General features: G+C 47.8%; 1 protein-coding gene across 5 annotated transcripts in view; it reads left to right on the top strand.

The window, feature by feature from the left end:
- Positions 1-24,788, top strand: part of SIPA1 (signal-induced proliferation-associated 1) — a 125,480-nt gene that overhangs the window by 59,214 nt on the left and 41,478 nt on the right. For all 5 annotated transcript variants that reach the window (XM_044269435.1, XM_044269437.1, XM_044269432.1 and 2 more), the window contains exons 2-3: positions 22,486-23,724; positions 23,808-23,932. In XM_044269435.1, coding sequence (XP_044125370.1) covers positions 22,986-23,724; positions 23,808-23,932 — 864 coding nt within the window. In that variant the 5' untranslated portion in view covers positions 22,486-22,985. The remainder of the gene's footprint in view (positions 1-22,485; positions 23,725-23,807; positions 23,933-24,788) is intronic.

The raw sequence follows: 24,788 nt of genomic DNA, 5'->3' as shown, positions 1-24,788 counted from the left end.
GTCTGTCACATCACCCCCATGCATACCAGGGAAACTGTCTCAGCCTCAAGTTATGCAGCAGTCTCTTATGCTGTTTGAAGACTCCGCTGGCAGGGTTTCCCAAGGGCATCCACCTAGCCCTTCCCCAGCGGTGAAAGACATAGAATGCACTGACGCACAACCACTTATGTTTCCTGATGATGAGGACATGGGAATACCACCTCAGCATGTCTCTGATGATGACGAAACACAGGTGCCAACTGCTGCGTCTTTCTGCAGTGTGCAGACTGAACAGGAGGTCAGGGATCAAGACTGGGTGGAAGACGATGCAGGGGACGATGAGGTCCTAGACCCCACATGGAATGAAGGTCGTGCCACTGACTTTCACAGTTCGGAGGAAGAGGCAGTGGTGAGACCGAGCCAACAGCGTAGCAAAAGAGGGAGCAGTGGGCAAAAGCAGAACACCCGCCGCCAAGAGACTCCGCCTGCTACTGACCGCCGCCATCTGGGACCGAGCACCCCAAAGGCAGCTTCAAGGAGTTCCCTGGCATGGCACTTCTTCAAACAATGTGCTGACGACAAGACCCGAGTGGTTTGCACGCTGTGCCATCAGAGCCTGAAGCGAGGCATTAACGTTCTGAACCTGAGCACAACCTGCATGACCAGGCACCTGCATGCAAAGCATGAACTGCAGTGGAGTAAACACCTTAAAACCAAGGAAGTCACTCAGGCTCCCCCTGCTACCTCTTCTGCTGCTGCCGCCTCGGCCTATTCTGCTGCTGCCGCCTCGGCCTCTTCCTCCGCCTCTGGAGGAACATTGGCACCTGCCGCCCAGCAAACAGGGGATGTACCACCAACACCACCACCACCACCTCCGTCACCAAGCGTCTCAACCATGTCACACGCCAGCGTTCAGCTCTCCATCTCACAAACATTTGATAGAAAGCGTAAATTCCCACCTAGCCACCCTCGATCCCTGGCCCTGAATGCCAGCATTTCTAAACTACTGGCCTATGAAATGCTGTCATTTAGGCTGGTGGACACAGACAGCTTCAAACAGCTCATGTCGCTTGCTGTCCCACAGTATGTTGTTCCCAGCCGGCACTACTTCTCCAAGAGAGCCGTGCCTTCCCTGCACAACCAAGTATCCGATAAAATCAAGTGTGCACTGCGCAACGCCATCTGTGGCAAGGTCCACCTAACCACAGATACGTGGACCAGTAAGCACGGCCAGGGACGCTATATCTCCCTAACTGCACACTGGGTAAATGTAGTGGCAGCTGGGCCCCAGGCGGAGAGCTGTTTGGCGCACGTCCTTCCGCCGCCAAGGATCGCAGGGCAACATTCTTTGCCTCCTGTTGCCACCTCCTCCTTCTCGGCTTCCTCCTCCTCTTCTTCCACCTGCTCATCCAGTCAGCCACACACCTTCACCACCAACTTCAGCACAGCCCGGGGTAAACGTCAGCAGGCCATTCTGAAACTCATATGTTTGGGGGACAGGCCCCACACCGCACAGGAGTTGTGGCGGGGTATAGAACAACAGACCGACGAGTGGTTGCTGCCGGTGAGCCTCAAGCCCGGCCTGGTGGTGTGTGATAATGGGCGAAATCTCGTTGCAGCTCTGGGACTAGCCAATTTGACGCACATCCCTTGCTTGGCGCATGTGCTGAATTTGGTGGTGCAGAAGTTCATTCACAACTACCCCGACATGTCAGAGCTGCTGCATAAAGTGCGGGCCGTCTGTTCGCGCTTCCGGCGTTCACATCCTGCTGCTGCTCGCCTGTCTGCGCTACAGCGTAACTTCGGCCTTCCCGCTCACCGCCTCATATGCGACGTGCCCACCAGGTGGAACTCCACCTTGCACATGCTGGACAGACTGTGCGAGCAGCAGCAGGCCATAGTGGAGTTTCAGCTGCAGCACGCACGGGTCAGTCGCACTACAGAACAGCACCACTTCACCACCAATGACTGGGCCTCCATGCGAGACCTGTGTGCCCTGTTGCGCTGTTTCGAGTACTCCACCAACATGGCCAGTGGCGATGACACCGTTATCAGCGTTACAATACCACTTCTATGTCTCCTTGAGAAAACACTTAGGGCGATGATGGAAGAGGAGGTGGCCCAGGAGGAGGAGGAGGAGGAGGAGGAAGAGGGGTCATTTTTAGCACTTTCAGGCCAGTCTCTTCGAAGTGACTCAGAGGGAGGTTTTTGGCAACAGCAGAGGCCAGGTACAAATGTGGCCAGCCAGGGCCCACTACTGGAGGACGAGGAGGACGAGGATGAGGAGGAGGTGGAGGAGGATGAGGATGAAGCATGGTCACAGCGGGGTGGCACCCAACGCAGCTCGGGTCCATCACTGGTGCGTGGCTGGGGGGAAAGGCAGGACGATGACGATACGCCTCCCACAGAGGACAGCTTGTCCTTATCCCTGGGCAGCCTGGCACACATGAGCGACTACATGCTGCAGTGCCTGCGCAACGACAGCAGAGTTGCCCACATTTTAACCTGTGCGGACTACTGGGTTGCCACCCTGCTGGATCCACGCTACAAAGACAATGTGCCCACCTTACTTCCTGCACTGGAGCGTGATAGGAAGATGCGCGAGTACAAGCGCACGTTGGTAGACGCGCTACTGAGAGCATTCCCAAATGTCACAGGGGAACAAGTGGAAGCCCAAGGCCAAGGCAGAGGAGGAGCAAGAGGTCGCCAAGGCAGCTGTGTCACGGCCAGCTCCTCTGAGGGCAGGGTTAGCATGGCAGAGATGTGGAAAACTTTTGTCAACACGCCACAGCTAACTGCACCACCACCTGATACGCAACGTGTTAGCAGGAGGCAACATTTCACTAACATGGTGGAACAGTACGTGTGCACACCCCTCCACGTACTGACTGATGGTTCGGCCCCATTCAACTTCTGGGTCTCTAAATTGTCCACGTGGCCAGAGCTAGCCTTTTATGCCTTGGAGGTGCTGGCCTGCCCGGCAGCCAGCGTTTTGTCTGAACGTGTATTCAGCACGGCAGGGGGCGTCATTACAGACAAACGCAGCCGCCTGTCTACAGCCAATGTGGACAAGCTGACGTTCATAAAAATGAACCAGGCATGGATCCCACAGGACCTGTCCGTCCCTTGTCCAGATTAGACATTAACTACCTCCCCATAACCATATATTATTGGACTCCAGGGCACTTCCTCATTCAATCCTATTTTTATTTTCATTTTACCATTATATTGCGATGCTACCCAAAGTTGAATGAACCTCTCCTCTGCCTGTGTGCTAGGCCTAAATATATGCCAATGGACTGTTGCAGTGGTGGCTGACATGAAGCCTGATTCTCTGCTATGACATGCAGACTAATTCTCTGCTGACATGAAGCCAGATTGTCTGTTACGGGACCTCTCTCCTCTGCCTGGGTGCTGGGCCTAAATTTATGACAATGGACTGTTGCAGTGGTGGCTGACGTGAAGCCTCATTCTCTGCTATGACATGCAGACTAATTCTCTGCTGACATGAAGACAGATTCTCTGTTACGGGACCTCCCTCCTCTGCCTGGGTGCTGGGCCTAAATATATGCCAATGGACTGTTGCAGTGGTGGGTGACGTGAAGCCTCATTCTCTGCTATGACATGCAGACTAATTCTCTGCTGACATGAAGACAGATTCTCTGTTACGGGACCTCTCTCCTCTGCCTGTGTGTGTGCTGGGCCTAAATATATGCCAATGGACTGTTGCAGTGGTGGCTGACGTGAAGCCTCATTCTCTGCTATGACATGCAGACTAATTCTCTGCTGACATGAAGACAGATTCTCTGTTACGGGACCTCCCTCCTCTGCCTGGGTGCTGGGCCTAAATATATGCCAATGGACTGTTGCAGTGGTGGGTGACGTGAAGCCTGATTCTCTGCTATGACATGCAGACTAATTCTCTGCTGACATGAAGACAGATTCTCTGTTACGGGACCTCTCTCCTCTGCCTGTGTGTGTGCTGGGCCTAAATATATGCCAATGGACTGTTGCAGTGGTGGCTGACGTGAAGCCTCATTCTCTGCTATGACATGCAGACTAATTCTCTGCTGACATGAAGACAGATTCTCTGTTACGGGACCTCCCTCCTCTGCCTGGGTGCTGGGCCTAAATATATGCCAATGGACTGTTGCAGTGGTGGCTGACGTGAAGCCTCATTCTCTGCTATGACATGCAGACTGATTCTCTGCTGACATGAAGCCAGATCGTCTGTTACGGGACCTCTCTGCTCTGCCTGTGTGCTAGGCCTAAATATATGCCAATGGACTGTTGCAGTGGTGGGTGACGTGAAGCCTCATTCTCTGCTATGACATGCAGACTGATTCTCTGCTGTCATGAAGCCAGATTGTCTGTTACGGGACCTCTCTGCTCTGCCTGTGTGCTAGGCCTAAATATATGCCAATGGACTGTTGCAGTGGTGGGTGACGTGAAGCCTCATTCTCTGCTATGACATGCAGACTAATTCTCTGCTGACATGAAGACAGATTCTCTGTTACGGGACCTCCCTCCTCTGCCTGGGTGCTGGGCCTAAATATATGCCAATGGACTGTTGCAGTGGTGGCTGACGTGAAGCCTGATTCTCTGCTATGACATGCAGACTAATTCTCTGCTGACATGAAGCCAGATTGTCTGTTACGGGACCTCTCTCCTCTGCCTGTGTGCTGGGCCTAAATATATGCCAATGGACTGTTGCAGTGGTGGGTGACGTGAAGCCTCATTCTCTGCTATGACATGCAGACTAATTCTCTGCTGACATGAAGCCAGATTGTCTGTTACGGGACCTCTCTCCTCTGCCTGTGTGTGTGCTGGGCCTAAATATATGCCAATGGACTGTTGCAGTGGTGGCTGACGTGAAGCCTCATTCTCTGCTATGACATGCAGACTAATTCTCTGCTGACATGAAGACAGATTCTCTGTTACGGGACCTCCCTCCTCTGCCTGGGTGCTGGGCCTAAATATATGCCAATGGACTGTTGCAGTGGTGGCTGACGTGAAGCCTCATTCTCTGCTATGACATGCAGACTGATTCTCTGCTGACATGAAGCCAGATCGTCTGTTACGGGACCTCTCTGCTCTGCCTGTGTGCTAGGCCTAAATATATGCCAATGGACTGTTGCAGTGGTGGGTGACGTGAAGCCTCATTCTCTGCTATGACATGCAGACTGATTCTCTGCTGTCATGAAGCCAGATTGTCTGTTACGGGACCTCTCTGCTCTGCCTGTGTGCTAGGCCTAAATATATGCCAATGGACTGTTGCAGTGGTGGGTGACGTGAAGCCTCATTCTCTGCTATGACATGCAGACTGATTCTCTGCTGTCATGAAGCCAGATTGTCTGTTACGGGACCTCTCTGCTCTGCCTGTGTGCTAGGCCTAAATATATGCCAATGGACTGTTGCAGTGGTGGGTGACGTGAAGCCTCATTCTCTGCTATGACATGCAGACTGATTCTCTGCTGACATGAAGCCAGATTGTCTGTTACGGGACCTCTCTCCTCTGCCTGTGTGCTAGGCCTAAATATATGCCAATGGACTGTTGCAGTGGTGGCTGACGTGAAGCCTCATTCTCTGCTATGACATGCAGACTAATTCTCTGCTGACATGAAGCCAGATTGTCTGTTACGGGACCTCTCTCCTCTGCCTGGGTGCTGGGCCTAAATTTATGACAATGGACTGTTGCAGTGGTGGCTGACGTGAAGCCTGATTCTCTGCTATGACATGCAGACTGATTCTCTGCTGACATGAAGCCAGATCCTCTGTTACGGGACCTCTCTCCTCTGCCTGTGTGTGTGCTGGGCCTAAATATATGCCAATGGACTGTTGCAGTGGTGGCTGACGTGAAGCCTCATTCTCTGCTATGACATGCAGACTGATTCTCTGCTGACATGAAGCCAGATTCTCTGTTACGGGACCTCTCTCCTCTGCCTGTGTGTGTGCTGGGCCTAAATATATGCCAATGGACTGTTGCAGTGGTGGCTGACGTGAAGCCTCATTCTCTGCTATGACATGCAGACTAATTCTCTGCTGACATGAAGACAGATTCTCTGTTACGGGACCTCTCTCCTCTGCCTGTGTGTGTGCTGGGCCTAAATATATGCCAATGGACTGTTGCAGTGGTGGCTGACGTGAAGCCTCATTCTCTGCTATGACATGCAGACTAATTCTCTGCTGACATGAAGACAGATTGTCTGTTACGGGACCTCCCTCCTCTGCCTGGGTGCTGGGCCTAAATATATGCCAATGGACTGTTGCAGTGGTGGCTGACGTGAAGCCTCATTCTCTGCTATGACATGCAGACTAATTCTCTGCTGACATGAAGACAGATTCTCTGTTACGGGACCTCTCTCCTCTGCCTGGGTGCCGGGGCCTAAAGATCTCGCTGAAGGCAAGTGTGGGCGGCATTACCTCACGTCAGTGACGTAGCAGGGAGGGAGGGGTGTCAAGGGCGCTGATGGCGATGTGGAGTCTCGGCCCAGGAGAGGCGTGCTTGGGGTCTGCTGGGATGGGCCTGGGCACTGGATGCGGGTGTTCAAGGGAATCATTGAAAGAAAATAACGCCGCTCTGGGCACATTACTGCCTCATTTGCATATTACACAAAGATGATTTACACAAAATAAAAAACAAGAAACGCTGAATGGAAGGAACACCAGGGAAGGCAGTGTTACGTTCTACATGGGAATAGTTTTACTTTATTACTGATAATCCATGCGACAGATTTCCTTTAAGTAATAACAGTACAATATGGAATTTCTGGCTGAGCAATCAGCTCATATATTCTCCTAGGTTCACTAAGTGGGCCTTACATTTTAACCTAGCAATGTTTGTTCTCCTTTTTAACACCACAGTTGCGTAAAATGTATAATAAGACAGGAAACTATTTCATAAATGCATAAGAATTTCATGTATTTTTCTCAGAGTTTGCTAAGTTCTGTTTCCACTTTCAGAACAATAAGTGTCATTTACAGAACAATATTAATTTGCATAGTTTCCCTCTGTGTAACAAAGTGCAAAAAGCAGATTGCATTGCCTCTACTGAGGAAGCCTTTCCCGCACCTTCTCTCCCATCTGGTTGGGAAAGTGCAGAGATGACTGTCCCTCTTTCACAGCCACGGTGCAGCCTGAGGCAAAATATTCACCTTACCTCATGGAAGTTTACAGTGATGAAAATTGCAGATCCTTTGGCTGCTATTCTTTTACCACTTTTGTTGTAAATTTTAAATCAATATATAATGTGCATAGTTAATCTTAACCTTTTAGTGACCAACAGATGCATTTGCACATTATTGTTTGTTAAATAATATAAGGCAAACAAGCCTAACCCGTTCCATGAGTGGTGCGTGTCGGTTGTATTACACAGTTGACACTGGCCGGCAGCAGCCAGGATTAGAGCTAGCTCTGATCCTGGCTGTTTATCCCCTCAGATGCCACAGTCATTAGTGACCATGGCATCTAAGCAGGTAGACAGAGGGAGCACACTCTCAGCACACTCTCTTTGTCATCCAATTGTAATAATGAGGTGCTGATCAGTTGCTTTGGCAGTCAGGGCCTTCTGAAGATCCCTAGTCCTGCCATGTTATGGCTTCTATTACACTCTGCCCCTGTCAAGGTGTAAAAGAATACTGGTAAAATTGCTACTTACAGCAATATAGACATAATACTGTAAATAGTACAAGTGATCAAATGATTGCAGATTCAAGTCTAGAAAAAAAAGGACAAAAAAGGTCAAAATATAAGCTTTTTACAAATATAAAAAAAAAATACAAATAAAAAATTAAATAAAAAACTTTTCCAAATTGTTATATAAAAAATTTCAGCTTGTAATATGTGCAGCCGCCATTTTAGGGGGAAAAAAATATTTGTTACCATGAAGCACGAGGAAAATCAGATTAATGGAAAATCTAATTTTTCCTAAACTTCTAATTCCACTTCGGATGCTTCGATTTGTTCAACACTAATTATGATTAGGGATGAGCGAACTCGAACTGTATAGTTCGGGTTCGTACCGAATTTTGGGGTGTCCGTGACACGGACCCGAACCCGGACATTTTCGTAAAAGTCCGGGTTCGGGTTCGGTGTTCGTCGCTTTCTTCGCGCTTTTGTGACGCTTTCTTGGCGCTTTTTGAAAGGCTGCAAAGCAGCCAATCAACAAGCGTCATACTACTTGCCCCAAGAGGCCATCACAGCCATGCCTACTATTGGCATGGCTGTGATTGGCCAGAGCACCATGTGACCCAGCCTCTATTTAAGCTGGAGTCACATAGCGCCGCCCGTCACTCTGCTCTGATTAGCGTAGGGAGAGGTTGCGGCTGCGACAGTAGGGCGAGATTAGGCAGATTAACTCCTCCAAAGGACTTGATTAACTGATCGATCTGCAGCTGTGGATCATTGAGCTGCTGATCCTCAATTGCTCACTGTTTTTAGGCTGCACAGACCGTTTGTCAGTCACATTTTTCTGGGGTGATCGGCGGCCATTTTGTGTCTTGTGGTGCGCCAGCACAAGCTGCGACCAAGTGCATTTAACCCTCAATGGTGTGGTTGTTTTTTGGCTAAAGCCTACATCAGGGTGAAGCTGTCACACCAAGTGCATTTAACCAGCAATAGTCTGTTCATTTTTTGGCCATATACAAAATCAGGGGCAAGCTGCGCCTGTCACCAAGTGCATTTAACCCTCAATGGTGTGGTTGTTTTTTGGCTAAAGCCTACATCAGGGTGAAGCTGTCACACCAAGTGCATTTAACCAGCAATAGTCTGTTCATTTTTTGGCCATATACTAAATCAGGGGCAAGCTGCGCCTGTCACCAAGTGCATTTAACCCTCAATGGTGTGGTTGTTTTTTGGCTAAAGCCTACATCAGGGTGAAGCTGTCACACCAAGTGCATTTAACCAGCAATAGTCTGTTTATTTTTTGGCCATATCCCAGTCTAATTCTGTCACTAAATCCATACCGGTCACCCAGCGCCTAAATACTAGGCCTCAAATTTATATCCAGCTAAATCTGTCCCTAGTGCTGTAGCTGGGCGAGTTATTTAGTGTCCGTTCAAGCACATTTCTTGTTCTGGGTTGAAATACAATTCCCAATTTAGCAATTTCATAATTTAGTGGTTTTTGCTATATCAGAGCTATTTGAAATCTATCCCTAAAAGGGTATATAATATTCAAGGTGCACATTGGGTCATTCAGAATAACTTCACACACACCCGCTACTGTGTATTTCCAAGTCTAATTCTGTCACTAAACCCATACCTGTCACGCAGCGCCTAAATACTAGGCCTCAAATTTATATCCAGCTAAATCTGTCCCTAGTGCTGTAGCTGGGCGAGTTATTTAGTGTCCGTTCAAGCACATTTCTTGTTCTGGGTTGAAATACAATTCCCAATTTAGCAATTTCATAATTTAGTGGTTTCTGCTATATCAGAGCTATTTGAAATCTATCCCTAAAAGGGTATATAATATTCAAGGTGCACATTGGGTCATTCAGAATAACTTCACACACACCCGCTACTGTGTATTTCCAAGTCTAATTCTGGCACTAAACCCATACCTGTCACCCAGCGCCTAAATACTAGGCCTCAAATTTATATCCCGCTAAATCTGTCCTTAGTGCTGTAGCTGGGCGAGTTATTTAGTGTCCGTTCAAGCACATTTCTTGTTCTGGGTTGAAATACAATTCCCAATTTAGCAATTTCATAATTTAGTGGTTTCTGCTATATCAGAGCTATTTGAAATCTATCCCTAAAAGGGTATATAATATTCAAGGTGCACATTGGGTCATTCAGAATAACTTCACACACACCCGCTACTGTGTATTTCCAAGTCTAATTCTGGCACTAAACCCATACCTGTCACCCAGCGCCTAAATACTAGGCCTCAAATTTATATCCCGCTAAATCTGTCCTTAGTGCTGTAGCTGGGCGAGTTATTTAGTGTCCGTTCAAGCACATTTCTTGTTCTGGGTTGAAATACAATTCCCAATTTAGCAATTTCATAATTTAGTGGTTTCTGCTATATCAGAGCTATTTGAAATCTATCCCTAAAAGGGTATATAATATTCAAGGTGCACATTGGGTCATTCAGAATAACTTCACACACACCCGCTACTGTGTATTTCCAAGTCTAATTCTGGCACTAAACCCATACCTGTCACCCAGCGCCTAAATACTAGGCCTCAAATTTATATCCCGCTAAATCTGTCCTTAGTGCTGTAGCTGGGCGAGTTATTTAGTGTCCGTTCAAGCACATTTCTTGTTCTGGGTTGAAATACAATTCCCAATTTAGCAATTTCATAATTTAGTGGTTTCTGCTATATCAGAGCTATTTGAAATCTATCCCTAAAAGGGTATATAATATTCAAGGTGCACATTGGGTCATTCAGAATAACTTCACACACACCCGCTACTGTGTATTTCCAAGTCTAATTCTGGCACTAAACCCATACCTGTCACCCAGCGCCTAAATACTAGGCCTCAAATTTATATCCCGCTAAATCTGTCCTTAGTGCTGTAGCTGGGCGAGTTATTTAGTGTCCGTTCAAGCACATTTCTTGTTCTGGGTTGAAATACAATTCCCAATTTAGCAATTTCATAATTTAGTGGTTTCTGCTATATCAGAGCTATTTGAAATCTATCCCTAAAAGGGTATATAATATTCAAGGTGCACATAGGGTCATTCAGAATAACTTCACACACACGCTTCTGTGCATTTCCAAGTCTAATTCTGTCACTAAATCCATACCGGTCACCCAGCGCCTAAATACTAGGCCTCAAATTTATATCCAGCTAAATCTGTCCCTAGTGCTGTAGCTGGGCGAGTTATTTAGTGTCCGTTCAAGCACATTTCTTGTTCTGGGTTGAAATACAATTCCCAATTTAGCAATTTCATAATTTAGTGGTTTCTGCTATATCAGAGCTATTTGAAATCTATCCCTAAAAGGGTATATAATATTCAAGGTGCACATTGGGTCATTCAGAATAACTTCACACACACCCGCTACTGTGTATTTCCAAGTCTAATTCTGTCACTAAACCCATACCTGTCACGCAGCGCCTAAATACTAGGCCTCAAATTTATATCCAGCTAAATCTGTCCCTAGTGCTGTAGCTGGGCGAGTTATTTAGTGTCCGTTCAAGCACATTTCTTGTTCTGGGTTGAAATACAATTCCCAATTTAGCAATTTCATAATTTAGTGGTTTCTGCTATATCAGAGCTATTTGAAATCTATCCCTAAAAGGGTATATAATATTCAAGGTGCACATTGGGTCATTCAGAATAACTTCACACACACCCGCTACTGTGTATTTCCAAGTCTAATTCTGGCACTAAACCCATACCTGTCACCCAGCGCCTAAATACTAGGCCTCAAATTTATATCCCGCTAAATCTGTCCTTAGTGCTGTAGCTGGGCGAGTTATTTAGTGTCCGTTCAAGCACATTTCTTGTTCTGGGTTGAAATACAATTCCCAATTTAGCAATTTCATAATTTAGTGGTTTCTGCTATATCAGAGCTATTTGAAATCTATCCCTAAAAGGGTATATAATATTCAAGGTGCACATAGGGTCATTCAGAATAACTTCACACACACGCTTCTGTGCATTTCCAAGTCTAATTCTGTCACTAAATCCATACCGGTCACCCAGCGCCTAAATACTAGGCCTCAAATTTATATCCAGCTAAATCTGTCCCTAGTGCTGTAGCTGGGCGAGTTATTTAGTGTCCGTTCAAGCACATTTCTTGTTCTGGGTTGAAATACAATTCCCAATTTAGCAATTTCATAATTTAGTGGTTTCTGCTATATCAGAGCTATTTGAAATCTATCCCTAAAAGGGTATATAATATTCAAGGTGCACATAGGGTCATTCAGAATAACTTCACACACCCGCTACTGTGCATTTCCAAATCTAATTCTGTCACTAAACCCATACCTGTCACCCAGCGCCTAAATACTAGGCCTCAAATTTATATCCCGCTAAATCTCTCGTTACCGCTGTCCTGTTGTGGCTGGGAAAGTTATTTAGTGTCCGTCAAAGCACATTTTTTGTTCTGGGTTGAAATACAATTCCCAATTTAGCAATTTCATAATTTAGTCGTTTCTGCTATATCAGAGCTATTTGAAATCTATCCCTAAAAGGGTAGATCATATTGAAGGTGCACATAGGGTCATTCAGAATAACTTCACACACACGCTTCTGTGCATTTCCAAGTCTAATTCTGTCACTAAATCCATACCGGTCACCCAGCGCCTAAATACTAGGCCTCAAATTTATATCCCGCTGAATTTGAATACAATACATTGGGCCAAATAATATATTTGTTGTTGTGGTGAACCATAACAATGAGAAAAACATCTAGTAAGGGACGCGGACGTGGACATGGTCGTGGTGGTGTTAGTGGACCCTCTGGTGCTGGGAGAGGACGTGGCCGTTCTGCCACATCCACACGTCCTAGTGTACCAACTACCTCAGGTCCCAGTAGCCGCCAGAATTTACAGCGATATATGGTGGGGCCCAATGCCGTTCTAAGGATGGTAAGGCCTGAGCAGGTACAGGCATTAGTCAATTGGGTGGCCGACAGTGGATCCAGCACGTTCACATTATCTCCCACCCAGTCTTCTGCAGAAAGCGCACAGATGGCGCCTGAAAACCAACCCCATCAGTCTGTCACATCACCCCCATGCATACCAGGGAAACTGTCTCAGCCTCAAGTTATGCAGCAGTCTCTTATGCTGTTTGAAGACTCCGCTGGCAGGGTTTCCCAAGGGCATCCACCTAGCCCTTCCCCAGCGGTGAAAGACATAGAATGCACTGACGCACAACCACTTATGTTTCCTGATGATGAGGACATGGGAATACCACCTCAGCATGTCTCTGATGATGACGAAACACAGGTGCCAACTGCTGCGTCTTTCTGCAGTGTGCAGACTGAACAGGAGGTCAGGGATCAAGACTGGGTGGAAGACGATGCAGGGGACGATGAGGTCCTAGACCCCACATGGAATGAAGGTCGTGCCACTGACTTTCACAGTTCGGAGGAAGAGGCAGTGGTGAGACCGAGCCAACAGCGTAGCAAAAGAGGGAGCAGTGGGCAAAAGCAGAACACCCGCCGCCAAGAGACTCCGCCTGCTACTGACCGCCGCCATCTGGGACCGAGCACCCCAAAGGCAGCTTCAAGGAGTTCCCTGGCATGGCACTTCTTCAAACAATGTGCTGACGACAAGACCCGAGTGGTTTGCACGCTGTGCCATCAGAGCCTGAAGCGAGGCATTAACGTTCTGAACCTGAGCACAACCTGCATGACCAGGCACCTGCATGCAAAGCATGAACTGCAGTGGAGTAAACACCTTAAAACCAAGGAAGTCACTCAGGCTCCCCCTGCTACCTCTTCTGCTGCTGCCGCCTCGGCCTATTCTGCTGCTGCCGCCTCGGCCTCTTCCTCCGCCTCTGGAGGAACATTGGCACCTGCCGCCCAGCAAACAGGGGATGTACCACCAACACCACCACCACCACCTCCGTCACCAAGCGTCTCAACCATGTCACACGCCAGCGTTCAGCTCTCCATCTCACAAACATTTGATAGAAAGCGTAAATTCCCACCTAGCCACCCTCGATCCCTGGCCCTGAATGCCAGCATTTCTAAACTACTGGCCTATGAAATGCTGTCATTTAGGCTGGTGGACACAGACAGCTTCAAACAGCTCATGTCGCTTGCTGTCCCACAGTATGTTGTTCCCAGCCGGCACTACTTCTCCAAGAGAGCCGTGCCTTCCCTGCACAACCAAGTATCCGATAAAATCAAGTGTGCACTGCGCAACGCCATCTGTGGCAAGGTCCACCTAACCACAGATACGTGGACCAGTAAGCACGGCCAGGGACGCTATATCTCCCTAACTGCACACTGGGTAAATGTAGTGGCAGCTGGGCCCCAGGCGGAGAGCTGTTTGGCGCACGTCCTTCCGCCGCCAAGGATCGCAGGGCAACATTCTTTGCCTCCTGTTGCCACCTCCTCCTTCTCGGCTTCCTCCTCCTCTTCTTCCACCTGCTCATCCAGTCAGCCACACACCTTCACCACCAACTTCAGCACAGCCCGGGGTAAACGTCAGCAGGCCATTCTGAAACTCATATGTTTGGGGGACAGGCCCCACACCGCACAGGAGTTGTGGCGGGGTATAGAACAACAGACCGACGAGTGGTTGCTGCCGGTGAGCCTCAAGCCCGGCCTGGTGGTGTGTGATAATGGGCGAAATCTCGTTGCAGCTCTGGGACTAGCCAATTTGACGCACATCCCTTGCTTGGCGCATGTGCTGAATTTGGTGGTGCAGAAGTTCATTCACAACTACCCCGACATGTCAGAGCTGCTGCATAAAGTGCGGGCCGTCTGTTCGCGCTTCCGGCGTTCACATCCTGCTGCTGCTCGCCTGTCTGCGCTACAGCGTAACTTCGGCCTTCCCGCTCACCGCCTCATATGCGACGTGCCCACCAGGTGGAACTCCACCTTGCACATGCTGGACAGACTGTGCGAGCAGCAGCAGGCCATAGTGGAGTTTCAGCTGCAGCACGCACGGGTCAGTCGCACTACAGAACAGCACCACTTCACCACCAATGACTGGGCCTCCATGCGAGACCTGTGTGCCCTGTTGCGCTGTTTCGAGTACTCCACCAACATGGCCAGTGGCGATGACACCGTTATCAGCGTTACAATACCACTTCTATGTCTCCTTGAGAAAACACTTAGGGCGATGATGGAAGAGGAGGTGGCCCAGGAGGAGGAGGAGGAGGAGGAGGAAGAGGGGTCATTTTTAGCACTTTCAGGCCAGTCTCTTCGAAGTGACTCAGAGGGAGGTTTTTGGCAACAGCAGAGGCCAGGTACAAATGTGGCCAGCCAGGGCCCACTACTGGAGGACGAGGAGGACGAGGATGAGGAGGAGGTGGAGGAGGATGAGGATGAAGCATGGTCACAGCGGGGTGGCACCCAACGCAGCTCGGGTCCATCACTGGTGCGTGGCTGGGGGGAAAGGCAGGACGATGACGATACGCCTCCCACAGAGGACAGCTTGTCCTTATCCCTGGGCAGCCTGGCACACATGAGCGACTACATGCTGCAGTGCCTGCGCAACGACAGCAGAGTTGCCCACATTTTAACCTGTGCGGACTACTGGGTTGCCACCCTGCTGGATCCACGCTACAAAGACAATGTGCCCACCTTACTTCCTGCACTGGAGCGTGATAGGAAGATGCGCGAGTACAAGCGCACGTTGGTAGACGCGCTACTGAGAGCATTCCCAAATGTCACAGGGGAACAAGTGGAAGCCCAAGGCCAAGGCAGAGGAGGAGCAAGAGGTCGCCAAGGCAGCTGTGTCACGGCCAGCTCCTCTGAGGGCAGGGTTAGCATGGCAGAGATGTGGAAAACTTTTGTCAACACGCCACAGCTAACTGCACCACCACCTGATACGCAACGTGTTAGCAGGAGGCAACATTTCACTAACATGGTGGAACAGTACGTGTGCACACCCCTCCACGTACTGACTGATGGTTCGGCCCCATTCAACTTCTGGGTCTCTAAATTGTCCACGTGGCCAGAGCTAGCCTTTTATGCCTTGGAGGTGCTGGCCTGCCCGGCAGCCAGCGTTTTGTCTGAACGTGTATTCAGCACGGCAGGGGGCGTCATTACAGACAAACGCAGCCGCCTGTCTACAGCCAATGTGGACAAGCTGACGTTCATAAAAATGAACCAGGCATGGATCCCACAGGACCTGTCCGTCCCTTGTCCAGATTAGACATTAACTACCTCCCCATAACCATATATTATTGGACTCCAGGGCACTTCCTCATTCAATCCTATTTTTATTTTCATTTTACCATTATATTGCGATGCTACCCAAAGTTGAATGAACCTCTCCTCTGCCTGTGTGCTAGGCCTAAATATATGCCAATGGACTGTTGCAGTGGTGGCTGACATGAAGCCTGATTCTCTGCTATGACATGCAGACTAATTCTCTGCTGACATGAAGCCAGATTGTCTGTTACGGGACCTCTCTCCTCTGCCTGGGTGCTGGGCCTAAATTTATGACAATGGACTGTTGCAGTGGTGGCTGACGTGAAGCCTCATTCTCTGCTATGACATGCAGACTGATTCTCTGCTGACATGAAGCCAGATTGTCTGTTACGGGACCTCTCTCCTCTGCCTGTGTGCTAGGCCTAAATATATGCCAATGGACTGTTGCAGTGGTGGCTGACGTGAAGCCTGATTCTCTGCTATGACATGCAGACTGATTCTCTGCTGACATGAAGCCAGATCCTCTGTTACGGGACCTCTCTCCTCTGCCTGTGTGTGTGCTGGGCCTAAATATATGCCAATGGACTGTTGCAGTGGTGGCTGACGTGAAGCCTCATTCTCTGCTATGACATGCAGACTAATTCTCTGCTGACATGAAGACAGATTCTCTGTTACGGGACCTCCCTCCTCTGCCTGGGTGCTGGGCCTAAATATATGCCAATGGACTGTTGCAGTGGTGGGTGACGTGAAGCCTCATTCTCTGCTATGACATGCAGACTAATTCTCTGCTGACATGAAGCCAGATTGTCTGTTACGGGACCTCTCTCCTCTGCCTGTGTGTGTGCTGGGCCTAAATATATGCCAATGGACTGTTGCAGTGGTGGCTGACGTGAAGCCTCATTCTCTGCTATGACATGCAGACTAATTCTCTGCTGACATGAAGACAGATTCTCTGTTACGGGACCTCTCTCCTCTGCCTGTGTGTGTGCTGGGCCTAAATATATGCCAATGGACTGTTGCAGTGGTGGCTGACGTGAAGCCTCATTCTCTGCTATGACATGCAGACTAATTCTCTGCTGACATGAAGACAGATTCTCTGTTACGGGACCTCCCTCCTCTGCCTGGGTGCTGGGCCTAAATATATGCCAATGGACTGTTGCAGTGGTGGGTGACGTGAAGCCTGATTCTCTGCTATGACATGCAGACTAATTCTCTGCTGACATGAAGACAGATTCTCTGTTACGGGACCTCTCTCCTCTGCCTGTGTGTGTGCTGGGCCTAAATATATGCCAATGGACTGTTGCAGTGGTGGCTGACGTGAAGCCTCATTCTCTGCTATGACATGCAGACTAATTCTCTGCTGACATGAAGACAGATTCTCTGTTACGGGACCTCCCTCCTCTGCCTGGGTGCTGGGCCTAAATATATGCCAATGGACTGTTGCAGTGGTGGCTGACGTGAAGCCTCATTCTCTGCTATGACATGCAGACTGATTCTCTGCTGACATGAAGCCAGATCGTCTGTTACGGGACCTCTCTGCTCTGCCTGTGTGCTAGGCCTAAATATATGCCAATGGACTGTTGCAGTGGTGGGTGACGTGAAGCCTCATTCTCTGCTATGACATGCAGACTGATTCTCTGCTGTCATGAAGCCAGATTGTCTGTTACGGGACCTCTCTGCTCTGCCTGTGTGCTAGGCCTAAATATATGCCAATGGACTGTTGCAGTGGTGGGTGACGTGAAGCCTCATTCTCTGCTATGACATGCAGACTAATTCTCTGCTGACATGAAGACAGATTCTCTGTTACGGGACCTCCCTCCTCTGCCTGGGTGCTGGGCCTAAATATATGCCAATGGACTGTTGCAGTGGTGGCTGACGTGAAGCCTGATTCTCTGCTATGACATGCAGACTAATTCTCTGCTGACATGAAGCCAGATTGTCTGTTACGGGACCTCTCTCCTCTGCCTGTGTGCTGGGCCTAAATATATGCCAATGGACTGTTGCAGTGGTGGGTGACGTGAAGCCTCATTCTCTGCTATGACATGCAGACTAATTCTCTGCTGACATGAAGCCAGATTGTCTGTTACGGGACCTCTCTCCTCTGCCTGTGTGTGTGCTGGGCCTAAATATATGCCAATGGACTGTTGCAGTGGTGGCTGACGTGAAGCCTCATTCTCTGCTATGACATGCAGACTAATTCTCTGCTGACATGAAGACAGATTCTCTGTTACGGGACCTCCCTCCTCTGCCTGGGTGCTGGGCCTAAATATATGCCAATGGACTGTTGCAGTGGTGGCTGACGTGAAGCCTCATTCTCTGCTATGACATGCAGACTGATTCTCTGCTGACATGAAGCCAGATCGTCTGTTACGGGACCTCTCTGCTCTGCCTGTGTGCTAGGCCTAAATATATGCCAATGGACTGTTGCAGTGGTGGGTGACGTGAAGCCTCATTCTCTGCTATGACATGCAGACTGATTCTCTGCTGTCATGAAGCCAGATTGTCTGTTACGGGACCTCTCTGCTCTGCCTGTGTGCTAGGCCTAAATATATGCCAATGGACTGTTGCAGTGGTGGGTGACGTGAAGCCTCATTCTCTGCTATGACATGCAGACTGATTCTCTGCTGTCATGAAGCCAGATTGTCTGTTACGGGACCTCTCTGCTCTGCCTGTGTGCTAGGCCTAAATATATGCCAATGGACTGTTGCAGTGGTGGGTGACGTGAAGCCTCATTCTCTGCTATGACATGCAGACTGATTCTCTGCTGACATGAAGCCAGATTGTCTGTTACGGGACCTCTCTCCTCTGCCTGTGTGCTAGGCCTAAATATATGCCAATGGACTGTTGCAGTGGTGGCTGACGTGAAGCCTCATTCTCTGCTATGACATGCAGACTAATTCTCTGCTGACATGAAGCCAGATTGTCTGTTACGGGACCTCTCTCCTCTGCCTGGGTGCTGGGCCTAAATTTATGACAATGGACTGTTGCAGTGGTGGCTGACGTGAAGCCTGATTCTCTGCTATGACATGCAGACTGATTCTCTGCTGACATGAAGCCAGATCCTCTGTTACGGGACCTCTCTCCTCTGCCTGTGTGTGTGCTGGGCCTAAATATATGCCAATGGACTGTTGCAGTGGTGGCTGACGTGAAGCCTCATTCTCTGCTATGACATGCAGACTGATTCTCTGCTGACATGAAGCCAGATTCTCTGTTACGGGACCTCTCTCCTCTGCCTGTGTGTGTGCTGGGCCTAAATATATGCCAATGGACTGTTGCAGTGGTGGCTGACGTGAAGCCTCATTCTCTGCTATGACATGCAGACTAATTCTCTGCTGACATGAAGACAGATTCTCTGTTACGGGACCTCTCTCCTCTGCCTGTGTGTGTGCTGGGCCTAAATATATGCCAATGGACTGTTGCAGTGGTGGCTGACGTGAAGCCTCATTCTCTGCTATGACATGCAGACTAATTCTCTGCTGACATGAAGACAGATTGTCTGTTACGGGACCTCCCTCCTCTGCCTGGGTGCTGGGCCTAAATATATGCCAATGGACTGTTGCAGTGGTGGCTGACGTGAAGCCTCATTCTCTGCTATGACATGCAGACTAATTCTCTGCTGACATGAAGACAGATTCTCTGTTACGGGACCTCTCTCCTCTGCCTGGGTGCCGGGGCCTAAATATCTGAGAATGGACTGTTCCAGTGGTGGGTGACGGGAAGCCAGATTCTCTGCTATGGAACCTCTCTCCAATTGATTTTGGTTAATTTTTATTTATTTAATTTTTAATTTAATTCATTTCCCTATCCACATTTGTTTGCAGGGGATTTACCTACATGTTGCTGCCTTTTGCAGCCCTCTAGCTCTTTCCTGGGCTGTTTTACAGCCTTTTTAGTGCCGAAAAGTTCGGGTCCCCATTGACTTCAATGGGGTTCGGGTTCGGGACGAAGTTCGGATCGGGTTCGGATCCCGAACCCGAACATTTCCGGGATGTTCGGCCGAACTTCTCGAACCCGAACATCCAGGTGTTCGCTCAACTCTAATTATGATGCATCTCATTGCCGCTAGCAGGAGGCTAGATATTGCAATTTGTATGCACTTTATTGTGAACAGATCAAAACGCTGGGTCACTTACGGGAATTGACTCAATAGGTTTGCTGAAATCAGCAGTTCATCCAGCACTGAAGGGTTAAAAGGTATTTCCAGCTTTATTGAGAATACATATTAAAAAGATTCCAGGGCATACCGCTTTGCCATAATGACAACTCCGGAGTCCTGTGCACAGAGGTTTCACACGGCTTTAGAAGCTGGCGCGAATCTTCTCTTGTGTCCATTGTATCCCCGCCCCTGCACACCTGATTGCTATAGGAAGAGATCACCGGCAGCAGGCGCTCAGGAATAACACGACTCCCTAGCATTCAGTCTGCACTGAGTGGACTTCAGTGCTCGGCGCAAGAGTCAAGTCAAGTACGTGACCCAGCATTTTGCTCAAGGTTTCTATCCCCAATTCAGGCTTCATTCACATCACCGTTCAGCCTTTCCGTTCCGAAAATGGAAAGGACGGATTCGGCACATACCTGAGCCAAACGGAGCCCACGGGCCCATAGACTATAATGGGGTCCGTTAGGTTTCCGTTCAGAAGAAGATTTTGGAACGGAGACAAAAGTTGTGCATGCAGGACTTTTGTCTTCGCTTTAAAAATCTTCTTTGGAACCTAACGGACCCCATTATAGTCTATGGGGCCCGTGGGCTCTGTTCTGCTCCGTTATGTGCCGAATCTGTCCTTTCTGTTTTCCTGGGCAGGAGAATGGAACAGCTGAACGGTGATGTGAACGAAGCCTTATGCTGCATACAGATAGCAACCAGTGACAGGTTACCTTTAATATGCAGAGGACTGTAAATAGTATTTCTTATACAAACATATCCTTTGTTTCACCACGTACTGCTGCGTATAGCTTGCCGTGCTCTCCGAGAGGAGGCGTATCCTCTCCCAGGAATCTTAAAGGTTATGTAACGTCAGTAAGAGGCATTTATCATGTAGATAAAGTTAATACAAGGCACTTACTAATGTATTGTGGTCATTTGCTGGTTTAATTATTTTTTCCATCACATTATACACTGCTTTTTTCCATGGTTATGACCACCCTGTAATCCAGCAGTGGTGGTCGTGCTTGCATATTATAGGAAAAAGTTGCTACCAGTTACCAGAGAGGCCAGCGCTTTTTCCAATAGTGTGCAGGCACAACCACTATTTTTGGATTGCAATATGGTCATAACCATGGAAAGAAGCAGTGTATAATTAATGGAAAAAGGCATTAAGCCAGCAAAAGAGGGAACATGGACACTCACAATACATTAGTAAGTGCCTTTTATTACCTTTCTCTACATGATGAATGGCATTTCCTGAAGTGACATAACACCTTTATTAAGGATATGGAATCTTTTTTGGTTACAGGAAAGGGTGTATGTTCCTCCAGTATGGGCGGCTCTTGGATAGAAGGCATTGTTATTGGTGATCATGCTGAATTTGCTACATCTTTCTAACTACTGCTAACTGCATCTTTCTCAGTGTTTATATATTGTAATTACAAGCAATAAAAAAAAGAAACCTTTATTCTTTGGTTTATGCACTTGTAAGTCATATCACACTTGTACCTCTCCCTGAAATACCTAAAGGGGTTATATCTAATCGTCTAAAATTATATAGACGAGATCATGTTTCCATAAAATCAGTCACTTACAAATAATAAAGGGTTTTAAGTTTGGGCTCCAACTCCAGTTTCTGACTCGTGGTCACATCATCCTGACTATCTGAGGTACAATAATGCGGCATAATATTCCGTCTGCTGATCATGTGACTTCCTTCACTGATTGCCCCTTCCCATGGGCAGCGTGTGCCAGGGTCATCAAGATCATCTTTACTAAGAGCAGCAATGCAGTGCTTAGGGAATTCTGTGTGCTTGCACTGAAAATTAGGGGGGTCATTTACTAAGCTGAAATACGCCTAAATTAGTCGCTATCTATGACTTCACCCCGCTCACGCCAGTTGAAAATTTATGGGCATGAGGTGGGCAGGGTAGGGGAGGGGACTGCAGTTTTAGGCATAGAAAATGGTTTAAATGTAGGACAGCTTGGAAGATGTCGTACATTTAGACCGGCGCTGGATGTGCGGGCATTATGGAGAGGCTGGCGCCTATTATTAACTCCGGCGGTTCCACCGCCAGCTATGGGGCTTTATTAAGACCAGCGTCTAAAACGCCAGTCTTAGTAAATGTGCACCTAGGCGCCTACTTGTTCCATCATTTTAGTGGCACACTGGTCATGTGTGCTTGCTGAGCCTGGTACGCTCAGACTAAGGCTGAATGCACACGGCCGTTGTTCATGGCCGTGAGCGGTCCATGGAACCGCGGCCTGGATTCCTGCTGAGTGCAGGAGCGCACGGCATCATGGGTTGCTATGACGCCGTGCGCTCCCTGCTGCCGCCGCAATACAGTATCACACTGGTATGATCTATTCGGCCTAAGGGTGCAGGGCAATCAGTAAATGAAGTCACATGATTGGCAGGTGGAACGTTCTGCCGCATTATTGTACCTCAGAAAATCAGTGTCACGTGGCCACAGGTCTGAAAGGGGAGTTGGAACCCAAACTTAAAACACATTAAATCTAAACTTAAAAAGATCTTGCACACTAACTGTACTCTATTGTTCTATTTTCTTCTTTTAGGCGTAAACTGCTCTTGAAGACATTGGATCTGGATGTGAAAAAAAATGCACTGTTTGCTGCCATCTTTACTCCCATTAACATTTAGACAATAAAGCACATGCTGTGGATATATTTAATAAAACTGCAAAAAAGAGAGGATGAAAGAAGAAAGTGACCAAAAGCAAGAAAGCAGTAAAAGAAACAAAGTACAATAGGAACATAAAGTAAAGACATCTATAGTATGTGAATGTAAAAAGAAAGAAACACAAAAGGAGCAAGAACATAAACAAACAAGCTGTTTCATTCAAGAAAAGTAAAATCATGAAAAATAAAAGTTAAAAACTTAGAATAAAGGACAGCACATGCCAAGAAAATTAAATAAAAAGCACATAAAAGGGGAACAGGCGGAAAAGCAAATAATAACAAAAAAAAACAGAGGCACCTGCAAGTTTATTCAATTATTCCAAACAGTTGAATACCTGAACCAATTCAGATATCATAAATGAGTTCTTCCTCATGAGATGCAGTCCGATGATCTCTTTGTGCGTAAGCTCCGCCAAGCTCCATCTCGTTCTTCCCCTCACAAAACCACTCGCGAAGCTAAGTCATTGATAGCCACTAGTAACAGCAAACATAACGGTGGAGCACGTTCCCTTTCAGAGTCAGAGTTTGATCCTCGTGATAAAGGATCTGGAAGCCCATCTGCCCCACGATTTAAAGATCCATTCATATTGCTTGGGCTGGCTGGTAACAACCAAGGGCCATCGGCCCATGAAGTGAAAGAGAAGCCTCCTGAAGGGGATCCTGTAGCACCTCGACCAAAGAGTTTTGCTCACCATGACATCCAGAGTATACTGTTTGATCCTTTTCGTAGGAGAGAATCAGAGGTTAGAAAAAATGTGAGAAGTGGGGCATCTGCTGCTTCCCATATCAGGACTAATTCTTCACCTAGAAGATCTTTGTCATCCCCAGAAGATCCAGGTGACCCTGGAGATGGAAAAGACAATGAGCTCCTGCTCAGCTGTCCATATTTTCGTAATGAGGTAGGAGGAGAAGAAGCAGAAGGCCAAAAAGATCAAGGATGGGACTTTTGTTCTGTTTCATTCCTCCATGCACCACTTATCAGTTTTCCAGTTCGAGGGCCTAATGCCTCTGTATCAGTATTAGAGGAAGCTAGAGAGAGGATAAGAGATAGCAGCTATTTTGTGGAATATCAAGACCTGGGTGCACTATATTACCGAAAGTATTTTTATGGAAAAGGTCAGTAACAGCTTTTATTTGTTAAACACTTTAATGTTTTATTAACATGTTACATAAAGTGGTGTCTTTTTTTCTTCTTCCAGAACATCAGAATTTTTTTGGAGTTGATGAAAGACTGGGCCCTGTGTCGATAAGCTTACGGAGGGATGAGAGAGAAGGTGCCAATGGTGTTCAGTATAACTACAGATTAATATTCCGAACTACTGAGGTAATAGAACAGCTAAAATCACATTGACTGGGGAATGAACTGAACACTTACCTGGTATCCCCATTTTCATCTTTTTAGTTGCAGATCCATTAATTCTCGGTCTCCTCCAGTTGCAGATCCACTAATTCTTAGACTTGTCTAGTCCTGCTCTTTGATTGGCCAGTGCTGTTTACATGGGCAGTACTGGCCACTCCAAGGGCAGCAGGAAGTGTCCTGGGAAACCAGATACACAGCATGCATCAGGCAATCTGGTGCTGCCATCTTGGATGGTAGAAAAGGAAACTCAAAAATGGTGGATCTGCAGCTAAAAAAAAATGAAAAGGAGGACACTATGTAAGTGCTCTGTCCTTTCCTCAGTTTTTTTCTTGAACCGGAGGGTCACTTTGACTTCCTTTTAATTCTCACTTACTTACCTACACCCAGGGGCCGACAGAGAATTTTAAGTGCCCCCCCCCCCAAAAAAAAACTTTGAAGTGGCCATGTGTTGTAGGCGAATCCAAATTGACAGAAAGCCAGGCAACACAAGTAGACAGGGAGAACAGAAGTAGATGGGGCCTGCATTACTGAAGTGCAGCACAAAACACCACCCCAGCAAAACCAAACACCACAGTGCAGCACAAAATTCAGTCGTATCACCAATCTGAGGATGGGGACACAGTTGAATTCAGGAGGGCACCTGTGGCTGCTGGCCAGGTACATAAATCTCTGATGTTCCTAGCATAGCATAGCAGATAGGATAGCATAGCAGATAGGAATACCTCTTTAATTGGAATACTGGAACATGGGAAAGATCATGATATAATAGCTGGCTTATATGTAGATTTTTTCCATGAACTTCTAGAAGGTTTTGATTGCA

This window comes from Bufo gargarizans, chromosome 10 (assembly GCF_014858855.1).
Source record: "Bufo gargarizans isolate SCDJY-AF-19 chromosome 10, ASM1485885v1, whole genome shotgun sequence".
NCBI lineage: Eukaryota > Metazoa > Chordata > Amphibia > Anura > Bufonidae > Bufo > Bufo gargarizans.
Note: the sequence above shows the minus strand (reverse complement) of the source record. Positions and strands in the feature narration are given on the sequence as shown.